This window comes from Pholcus phalangioides, unplaced genomic scaffold, assembly GCF_987345545.1.
Source record: "Pholcus phalangioides strain wild (caught in Gottingen) unplaced genomic scaffold, Ppha-v1.0 ptg000011l_1, whole genome shotgun sequence".
NCBI classification, from domain to species: domain Eukaryota; kingdom Metazoa; phylum Arthropoda; class Arachnida; order Araneae; family Pholcidae; genus Pholcus; species Pholcus phalangioides.
The window spans coordinates 3,227,483-3,239,226 of NW_028301604.1; the positions used below are offsets into that span (position 1 = coordinate 3,227,483).

The following is an 11,744-nucleotide window of genomic DNA, read 5'->3' on the forward strand; positions in this document are numbered from 1 at the left end:
GGCTATCCGAGAAAGTTGGCATATAGAAACCACGATACTACTACGTAAGACTAGATTGCACGCACGTCTTCATGCTGCGACCACTTTAGCAGAAAAAACTGCGCTCGTGGATCGTATTCGATTAGTTATTTCTACGGCCCTCTGGTATGCGTGGTGGGCACTTTGAGCACCTTCGTGACATTTTGAATTTTCGAAAACCATAGATAGTACTTGCATGGTTTTTTTAGGTACTCAGAGAGAGAAATCTGCTAGGTTTATGTGATCTTTACGACCCTGTACAGACAAAAAAGTCAATAATACATTCCATTTCATTAAATTAACCAAAATAGCAGTGAGTATAAACCATGTTTATTAGATAATTATTCGTGATTCTAGGGATTAGGAAAGGATTAGGATTTAATTTATAACGTACGTAAATGTTAGAGACATATAATTTTTCTAAATGCTATACCATTATTCATTATTATTTTTCTGAAATATTCAAGAAATTTTTTTTTACCTTCAGTTTTCTACCACGAACTCCTCTGCCACTAACTCATGGTCGTTGTAGAGGTGATTGTGAGTTCAACCCAGAGGCTAGAAGGCAACATGGCCACGCGTATCGACCCTCCTATAGCAGAGCTCCAACTCACTACCATTTGGCATCTACAATAAGTCGATCTCCTTCCCCTCAAAGTAACGTGTTCGGTTCTGGACCTCTCCCACTTCTCAGTCTTCACTTCCCAAGATTAGAGCTGGCACCTCCTGATGGTATTTCTCCGAGATGCGATGATCCTCCATCATATGAAGACGCGATTTTATGTCCCCCAGAGATTCCTCATCAAAGTCACCGTCAGCAACCATCACCTCCCGAGACTCCACCTCCACCGTATGAAGCAGCTGTTGGATAATGTGATCGATGATAATCATAACTTGTTTTCCTGAAGAAAAAAAATTGTTTATAAAAACTTTTGACTTGAAAACATATTAACAGGGTTCAACATTTTTAATGAAGAATAAAATATTTGTTGTGTGTTTCTTAAGTTTTTAAATTGAAGTTTGATTGGGAACTTTATCAGTGGCATGACAAGACTAAAGGAAAATCTATATCCTGCAAAATTTCTTCTAAAGAGTTTTAATATATATACATGTTGTTTTTTCATCCTGTTAGACCGCCAAATATATTCCTTGGTCGATGATAAATCAAAAATTATTTGACATTTTTTCTTTTAGATAACTAAAAACTAATAATTTCCCGTTAGAACTCATGACTGTACCTTCGTTTGATATGAAGGTTTTCTTAAAATTAATAAAAATTATGTTTAAAAGAGTTTTCTGTTGTGATATTACATATATTCAGTATGTTTATTTGTTGAGCATACGTTGTTTCAAACAGTCGGACTAAGAGGTACAGATGTGAATTAGAGACGAATGATGAGATTAGTTGGTGGTATACGTTTTGAACATTGGTAATAAGAGCTTTCTAGCCTGTTAATGAGGAAAATATATCGTTTTCTTGATCGGGTGATGAATAGATTTGAAATATATATATATATATATATATATATAGCATTTCTTTACTCAGTGTTGTTGATGATTTATTTTATGGTTACCGTGAAGGTTACATATTTTGTGATGTGTCCTTAATGTTTTGATATGAAATCATGATGTATGTTCTGTGATTATAAAATGTTGGCTTAACCTTATAACTTGTGCAAGAATAAAATTGTGTTTGCATGATTGTACAGGGTATAAAATAAGATCCATATTCACCTCTTTTCTGGTAAATAAATGGTCATGACAATAAACGTGTAGTGGTGGAATAAGAAAGAATCTTTGAAATCTTGTTGTCGAAGGAAAATAAAATAAAATTTTCATCTGAAAAATTCACAACATTGTCGAATTATGAGGAATCGAAAATAAAGATACAGAAACGCATGATAACAAAAAACCCGTTTAACCTCAGTGGAAGGTAGATGTATATCTACGCACCAGTACTGATGCACGGTGTGTGAAGTCTGTCAACAAATACCCGAAATTATTAAAATACGATAGTACAGTATTTGCACTAACGGTAGATTACTGAGCCTTGACTCATTAGTTTACATTGTATTGAAATCAACTAATCGATTGTAAGAATATTTGCGTTGACTAAATGCATCATGCGTCATTTCCCATGACTCTATGTCAGGGGATGTTTTATCACTGAAAAATTTCATCCCCAAGGATACTGCATTTATTTCAGCATATCATACATACAAACTTTATCATACATGAAGCCAAAGATTTTAATCGTGTGCCTCTCTTTTAGTAGAAAGAGAGGTGGATACAGACTTCATTTTGCACCTTGTATAAACAAGGTATTTATAAATAAATTGATATTCTACTCAGACGCGCGTATGTAGCGCTTATTCTGATGGACGTATTTTGACGGAACTTGGTATACAAGATATATGAACCATGGAGATCCACAGTTGAAGAGTTAGTTTTTGTCACTAACCACTACGCCAACAAAATTTTCGATTGGTTTTGTTGCAATTCTTTAACAATGAACCACATAAAAACCAAAAGTATCTTATTTCGACAAATTAACAAGCCGATTCCTCTTGTTATCCAACTGGTTTACATAAATAATTTTGAAATTCAATACGATTCTTCAGTAAAATTCCTAGGTGTGGTTTTCAATTCTCACTTAAAATGGGATGACCATATACATACCACCCGTATTAAAATGAGACAGGCAACGGGTGTCATTGCCAAGTTATCTGCTATCATTCCGTTAAAAATTAAACTTTTACTGTACAACACTCTTATACTTCCTACACTCACTTACTGTCACTTGATTTGAGGTCGTACATCGTCCGAAAACCTGAACAATCTAGCAACCATCCAGAGACGCTTCCTGAGTACAATTTCTCATCATTCCCCCTCCCATACTACTAAGATCCTTCCTGTTCATATACTCTACGATTATCTTCTTTCAATTTTTATGTTCAAGGCAATTAAACTACATATGTTCTCAGATATTATACAATTAACTTCGATTAACCATGAATATAATACCTGTAGTCGTAATATACTTTACCCTGCTACAGCTCGCACTAATATGCTTTTCAACAATATAAATACTACGGGCCCACGATGCTGGAATATGCTACCTGCCGCTTTAAGAGAAATCAATAGCCTACATATGTTTAAGACCCGTCTAAAAATCTATTTAATACAACAGCCATCAGAGATATAGTACTTTATATTTCCCTCTTTTTCCTCATTATAATAGCATCAATCTATGTTGTTGTTTTTTCCGACTTTTTCATTTTGTTTTTCTGATTGTTTTTGTCAACCCTTCTAATCGGCCACGGAGCTCGTCAGGGCATTTCTATGCCCTTTTCTTCGTGGTTCGACTGTACATGTTCAGTTTTTTCTGTTATATTGTTCAATGTTCTCACCTGTATCAATAATCATACATGTTCTATAATACACTGTAATATTTTCATGTACGGAAAAATAAATTGAAATTGAAAGAGAAAAAAATTCAATAAAAAAGTTAAATTTTTGACCACCAGGTGAAAAGGTGGCGCTTTATATCAGTTATCTTTCTCCCATGGTCCAAATAACGTATATACCAAGTTTCAATGGAATACGTCCTACACAACGGGCGCTGCCTAGGTCGGAGTAGTGTCAGTATAATAAAAATGATAAAGCACTTTTCATCTGGTGGTCAGAAATTGATTTTTTTTTAATTGAATCTTTCTTTCCTCATGGTTCATATATCCTATATTCCAAGTTTCATCAAAATACTTCCATCAGAATGGGCACTACATACTTCTGAGTAGTGTCAGTTTATTTATAACCACCCTGTACTTGTGAAAATATTTTTTCAGGGCCCTTCCAAATATGTGAAAAGTATAAAACTTGTGAACTCTCTGCTGAATATTTCATAATTTTTCATGCAACATTCACAGAACCATATGCTTTTTGATTCGTTCAAATCAGTAGTAATTTTGCAGTAATCTTTTAGACTGGAAAAAATTGACAATAGTCGTAGAGATTAGAACCATAAATTTATCAGTTCCTGAAAAAAAAAGAAAGAAAGAAGGGAAATGTACTGTATATCATTCATGTCGGACTTTTGTATCAACTTTCAAACATTGAAAGAAATAATCATATTAGGCCAATAGCGTTTATAAGTTTTAATACACAGGCGTTACTAAATTAAACATAAGTTTTGATAAGGTTACTTGTACATGGCCAATATTTACTCGAATAAACTTTATAGATATACTAATGCCAAAAAAAAGGAACCAGATATTTTTCTTGTGATAAACTTCCAGACCAAAATAGACATATTATGCAGTATTCATTTAACATTACATATAAGCGATTCATATTCTGAGTAATCAATCATCAGAAAAATCTATCATTTACTCTTTTACAATCATAGAATTAACTCACTGTTATGAAGATTTTGCTATCAAAAACTAATTCATAATATTATGTAATTAATTTATATTATTTTTACAGTATTTAGAAGTAATTATTTAAATTATTTGTAGACTTTATTTTTAAACTAATTTTATTTGTAGGCGAGATGAAAATATATTGGTATTATTGATTCGGGAACATATTACCAATGATTGTGATCACATAAATATATTTTATAATATACACATGATAATTCATTTTTAATCACAAAACACAGTGAAAGTCAAAAGCAAATCCCTATAATTATTCAAATATCGTATTCAAGTTTTGTGATTAATACTATTTTTAGAAATTTTTGGCAGACCACTTCATTAAACTTAAAACTCATGTTAATTATTGGTTTTCCTGTGTTCTATATTATCCTAAATCAATATAACCAACCGGTGAATTTGTAATTACAGTAGTTATTCGTCACGTAATAAAAAATTATCAAAAATTTTCCATGAAAAGTTTCTTACTACTGACTTGATTGCACAAGTCATTTCCAGTGAAAAAAAATACATATAGGAACAATTTTGTAAATGTTTTCCTGTTTATTGATATGTATATAGAGAAAAAAAAACAGAGAGCTATTACGTCTTCGAAAGAAGCATGATCAACTACTTAGTATTTTGAAACTTTGTTTTTGCTTAAAATATATAGCAAATTAGATTACGTCCAGGTTAAAGTTTTATGTTATCGTCTAGATGTAATGTTGTGAGTTATCTATGTACATATAATGTGGTTAAAAACGTCCAGTTTCTGCGGTACAATATTGTGTCAGATCACTAAAAATAAAACCCAAAATATTCTTGCTTCAATGTCGTCGTTTTGCTTTTGTATTCTGCAGCGTTCTTGTACATTGTATCAAATGATACGTATGTGAAAGTCCTCTCTATGTGGTGTAGTTGCTGCTCATTTTCAAATGCTAATTGGTCAATTTTAGCTTCAAACGTGTGGTACTGCAAGCAATGGTTTGAGAAGCGTAGTCATTTCTATTTGTTTAGTATAAAATCACAATCCATTTAGCTATTTAAAATTGTTTATCCCCGCCCACAATTTTTTGGAAGGTTAAATTGCTTTAAATTTAAATCTGAGCTTTCAAAGTAGTTGTCAGAAAACTGAAACAAATTCAAAATATTCGTTGTTGATACTTTCGTATTGTTTATTACCTTACTTACATATATGATTGAAAATGAATGAAAATTTTAAAAAAACATTTGAAGATGGGCAGAATATGTTAGAATTATATATTGTAGTTGATTGATTTCAATATTTTATTATTGATTAATTTGACCATCGCAGCCCGTGGAAGCTTAATATAACAGATATAAAACTTGCTTTCGTAGCTTTATGCCAGTGATTCTCTTTAGCGCAAACTTTTTATCCGATTCTGCAACGTGGGGATATCTGTTCATCAAGCTTGCTGATCTTGAGCTGGATCTACGAAAGCTTATCCCGGCTGCAATTTATCTCAATCGTTTTGGAGATGGATAGTAACCATGTATTTCTGTCATTGATATGATATATGTTCCCTCTTATTGATGTAAAAACAAAAAACAATAAAAAAACTATATTTTTGTGCTTGTGTATTAATGGAAAAGAAAACTTAAGACAATAAAATGAAATTGATCAATTAAAAAAAACAGTGTTTTAGATGTCTTCGTTTATGTTTATAATATTTTAAAAATTAGAGATCAAGGAAAGCTGCTGTATGTTGTAAAAAATACTTTCTCCTTTAACCAATCAAATTACACAAGATAGTTATTTGAGAATATTATAAAAACAAGAAGATTCTTATTTCAAAATCATATAACAAGAACTATTCCACTTATTTTTCTTAAATTTCAGCCCAGAGTGAAAAGAAGAAAATAAAAGAATCAACGAAAAAATTTTCGCAAATTGTGAAACGGAATTTTCGAAATAAAAGTCATCGATCGATATAAAGTTGTTTGAAAGTTCTACCGTAAATAAGAGAGCATCAGCATCAATTTTCGAGACCGAACGCCTATTGACGTCAATGCCTTTTCATTTGCTGTAGACTGTTGTGTCTATTAATGTCCAGCTGTATGTATTCAGATGATTTCTGGGCATTAAATTTCTGTAACTTAAGATGAAGAGCGTAACGTAACAGAATGCAACTGCAAACAAGCATGAACCGCAATTATTGTCACTTGACAATTAGGATGATTCTATGACTGCCGTATGAGCTTTTCACACACAAGATCTCAGCACATTCACATGAAGTTATTCCTGATGAACACTACTGGTCCCTTGTTCTCAAAACAAACTATTTTAATACATAATGTTGCGTTTGAACATAAATAATGCGTTTTTAAAAAAAAAACCTACGCAATATACTAAGCTTATCATAAGTCACAGTTTGAAGGATCTGTCATAAATTTTCACGCAGAAACACTTGTATTTGAGATATCCATAATTCAAAGATTGTCTCGTTTCAATCTTGAGCATTGTAAAGGGCATCACAAGTTAATCTTGAAATTTGGAGATTGTCTTATTTTGAGTCCAAACAAGTTGTAGCAAGTCTACACTACACCGAAGGTGAAATTCAACGAAATTAATAATAAAATTCAATTAATTTCCGAAAGATGCCCCAAAATTGTAGGGAAAAAAACGTCTCCATTCAAAATGGAGCATGTACACAACAATAAAATTTATCTACCTCTAAAAAAATATCTTGCTGCTTGCCAAGAGATTAAACTGCCAAGTGAGAATAAAAAAATATATCATAAATTTTCTTTTGCTATCTTAAATATAAATAGAACACAGCAATATTCAGCCCAGTAGATCTTCTGGAATAGCTGGAAAACAAATATGACAATGCACATGTTTTTTCCAAGAACCAAATACGTAGTAGCTGCTAGTAGATGCGTCTGTAGTGCAGCTAGCATTATAAGTACTAGAATTTCAAGAATTATATGCAATTTCTCGTTTTTCTCCTTTTTTTATTCGAATATATGTTAACTAGGGTGGGCCCTTATTTTTCAACTTTTTAAGTTTCCTCTCCCCCCCCCCCCATTTAATTTTATTTTATTTCCTTAGACGAAATAAATCATTGCGTATAAAGAATTGACAGCACTTACTATGTTCTAATTTAAAGGCATTTAAGAGTCGACTAGGAGTTTTCCGATTGAGCTAAAATTTTGCACAGACCGTTTCTTTGTTGATAGGAACAGGATTGGGGGGGTGGGAGCAGCAAAATTTTAACGTTCCGAAAATGACCTATAGCTAATGTACACGAATCCTTACTTTGATTCAGATGTGAATTGAACTTCAATGTAGTGCTACAGCAACCAATAACTAACTCCGCTTGACGGTCTTATTGTCCTAATTTTTTTTTTTATAGTCTGTGTAATACCTTAACAACCGTTAATGCATTTTTTAAAAATTAAGCATGATAAATATGTTTTTGCGCTTAATTACTAGACCTAAGATGCCCAAACACAAACGTCTTACTATTAAGGATAAACTAATTATCTAGCTCATATATTGTAAACGTTTACAGACTTTAAAATAATGGGGAACACTTTAATCGGTAGAGATGACTCAGAATGAGAAAAAAAAATGAAAATACATTGTGTGGTTTTTAATTTTTTTATTTATTGTTGCTACTCCTGTGTTTTTTTACTAGTTTTTAGTTTCTTAAAACAAATCAAGACAGGTGTAGAATGAATGAATCATCATTCATTCATTCAGGTGTAGAATACATTGCCTCATATGTTAAGGAATGATAACGAAAATCAGAATAATATTCTCTGAATGTTTTTCTTTCTAATTTCCGAACTAGTTAGATAAAAGATGGCTGCATATGAATTTATATGCCATAGTAGACCATTATTATTATTATTTTTTAAAAAGTTGCTGAATTTAAGTTTTAAAACAATTCATTTCTTTTTTGTTTTTTATAGCATTAATCAACTGCTATGGTCATTTCAAAAACAGATTAAATTAGAAAAATTCTGGTAAATTACATTGTATTCGCAATTACTCTAAGGTGAATGCATTATTATACGAGTTTCAACATTACAGAAGATGCAGGGTGTCCCACAAAGGAATCCCTGATTTCAAAGTGAAATAACTTGGAAACGGTGATCGATAGAAGAATAAAACAAGTGGTATATTTATTTTGAAAGAAGTTTTAAAATAGTTACAAATGTTGCCGGTGACGGTACAGGTGACGCTGTAGTCACAGTACGGAGTCCGAGAAAAAGGCTATAAAATGTCCTTTGCAAGCAGTCGTTGCAATCACATCACAATCGATTCAAAATGTGTACCTTTCGCAGCACAGAGATAGTGTAAACGGAGAATAAAATTTTCGGTCACCCTCTGTAGTGTCTCAACGGAAATGGACACGCATGCCTCACAGATCAAATTTTGAAACTCGCCCAGTGTTGCAAAAGTGTTCCGGAAAACGGTGGTCTTCAATAATTTGCCCCACAGAGAGACAGGAGTCACAGGGGGTAAGATCGGGTGAGTATGAAAGCCAGTCCATGCCTGTTTTAATACATGTGAAATAGTTGAATGCAATGACTCTGTTCACGAAGTATTCCTCAAGAAAGGCAAAAACCGTTGTGGTACGATGTGGTTGGTCCCCATCTTGCATGAACCACGAAGTGTCTCGTCGATCCTTCAACCGAGGCGACAAATTGTTCTAAAACTGCAACTTACCGTCCAGTGGTGATCATTTGCGCCATCTCTGTGCTGCGAAAGCGAAAGGTGCACATTTCAAATTGATTGTGACGGGATTCCAACGAATTTTTTCAAAGGACATTTTATAGCTTATTTCTCGGAACCTGTACAGCTACTACAGCGTACAGCGTCACCTGTCGGCAACATTTGCAACTAATTTTGAAACTTCTGTATTAGATTTTTTTTTTTACGGCTTTTTCAAAATAAAAATATACCACTTACTTTATTCTTCTATCGATCATCGTTTCCGAGTTACTTTATTTGAAAATCGGGGAGTCCTTTGTGGGACACTCTGTATGTGCAGTACACATTATTTGTTCATAATAGTACTACAGTAGACTCTCGATAATCCGGCTGTTCACTAGTCCGGCCCGTCCTGTAATCCGGTGTTTTTTAGGCGGGGTTTTCTTCAAGCATAGATAAGGAAAACATGTCGCTCTGGATGTATTTGAACAGAAGTTTATATTATTTAAATGGGCTTTATCAACTGACTTCCAGTAAACCGGCGATTTCAATAATCCGCACACTCTGATGTATGCCAGATTAGCGAGCGTCTACTGTATATCATTATTTGATGCGAAGTAAAAATAAAGAATGAAACAAGCTTCGTACAATTAAACCCTTCTCGTACGGTTTTAGATAATTTTTATTTTCATCTTCCAGTTAATACGCCATTATATCGGAGAAAATGAAATGCTACACAGACTAACCTATTATTTCCTTTTATACTGAAACCTTACTATCTCTTCGCATCTTAGGTATACTGTGATCTATTTCAAGATCCGTTCCTACAGAAATCCTCGTCTAATCAGGCCACAAATGTGAAGAATACAACAAGAACATAACAAATTCAGTTGATTGGAAGTCTCTTCAACAATCACTAATTAGATAGCACAAACCTAGCACCGGTGAGGTAGAGATCTCTCTCCAGTTCGTCGTTCTACAACTTCTCAGAGAACAGAATTCGAATAATAGAGTTTGGATTCTGCGGAAGCCCGTTTTAACTCGGCTTCGTTTTGGTCGATCCGAGGATCGTCCATCCGAATCAAATTTCTCGGAGTTTCAGCGGCTATGAAGTGTACGAAAAGCTTAGGTGGCAGCAATGATTTCCTGAGATCAGGGAACAAAACTCGTGTTTAGGACAAGTCAAAGCAGGCGAAATAAGCAATTAGGAATTTGTGCCCTAAGATGTTTTTGTTCGTAACTAAAAATTTGGCCATTTCAGCTTAAAATCTTAACCATTTTAAATATTCAATCAGATATCAGATAATTTGACTTCGTTAATACACTGCTCAAAACAATTAGGGGACATGTATTATATTTATTTAAATTTATTAAAATTATTTATTAAAATTTATTAAAATTTAGTTGATGATTAACTCGTGACACAATTCTTTGTAAACATCTAACAAGGATCTTTGTCAATATTTTATCAATTAAAATTAATAATAGAGTTTGTTTATAAATCACAATTAAAAAGATAAAAACGACATTTCCCCCTAATTGTTGTGAGTAGTGTATATGTTACTGCAAAAAAGACCGGAATCAGCAAGGTCGTGAATTGGTCAATTTCGTTGTAAATTGACCCGGCCAATGTCAGATATAGTTGAAATTTTCGAGCAGTATGCATGTAAACTTGCCTGGTAGGGCCTCAGAAAAATCACTTGACTCGGGGGGTGGGGCGCCCATGGTGCTCTTAAGACGGCCCTGCATCTATGGCTCCCTCACACGTCTAGGGCTGACAGGGCCCGCGACAATTTTTTTTCGTGCCATAAATTCGCTATTGAGTGGACCGTGAAAAGTCTGGCTTGGCGCCATACCGTAGATATGGGGGCCATGGTTGCGTCACAGCTTTTTATTGTAATTCTGCAACACAATCAACTTGATTAACACAATAATCTTGTTGAATGAAATCGCGCTCGCGCTCACAGTTACAACATATCTTAATGAAGTGTAACAGATCAGCACCTCCTAGAGATAGAAGGTCTCTGCAATCTGCTTGTGACGTCAGTAAGTAGTCCGTTTTCCCTCAGAATATTCAGGGAAAAAATTTCCCTGCTCGTGCCAGTATCATCGTTGTGAGGAAAAGAAATGATCGGGCTCAGAATTGGCGATTTCTGTGCACCACATCCAATCACTATGCGGTATTTTTGAGGCAATCAGGAAGATTCTATGCCAAAATAAGAAGAAACGAAATAGGATGCTGTGTTTCAAAATGTGGCAAACTTGCTAGGTAGTCTGAATGACGTTTTATGGCAAACACTGTAGAGGCCTTCTATCTCTAGGAGGTTCTGAACACATACAATTTAAATTTTTTACGGCATCTCATTTATGTTATGAGCGAGTGTATGAAACATTACTCAAAACCATACTTAGAAAAACAAAAACTAAAGAGATAGCTTTTATTTCGAATATTCAGAGCTAAAGGGAGAGAGGGCATGATTTTTCGGGGGTGGGGGAAATTAAGAAACATAAGAGCATCTCATAGTGGCGGAAAAATTAGAAGTGCTTAGAACGGCGAGAGTCTGAAGTCTGTCTAATAGGGGCCTCGAAGATACCACCCCCTACCCTCTTATAAATACGCAACCGAA

At 33.9% G+C, this 11,744-nt stretch overlaps 1 protein-coding gene across 1 annotated transcript in view; it reads left to right on the forward strand.

The window, feature by feature from the left end:
- The window catches only part of LOC149079951 (uncharacterized), a 101,519-nt gene extending 97,095 nt beyond the window's left edge, over window positions 1–4,424 (forward strand). The window contains exon 3 of the mRNA XM_089238849.1: window positions 506–4,424. Within this exon, the coding sequence (XP_089094975.1) occupies window positions 506–890 (385 nt within the window). The 3' untranslated portion in view covers window positions 891–4,424. The remainder of the gene's footprint in view (window positions 1–505) is intronic.
- Window positions 4,425–11,744: the final 7,320 nt, after the last annotated feature.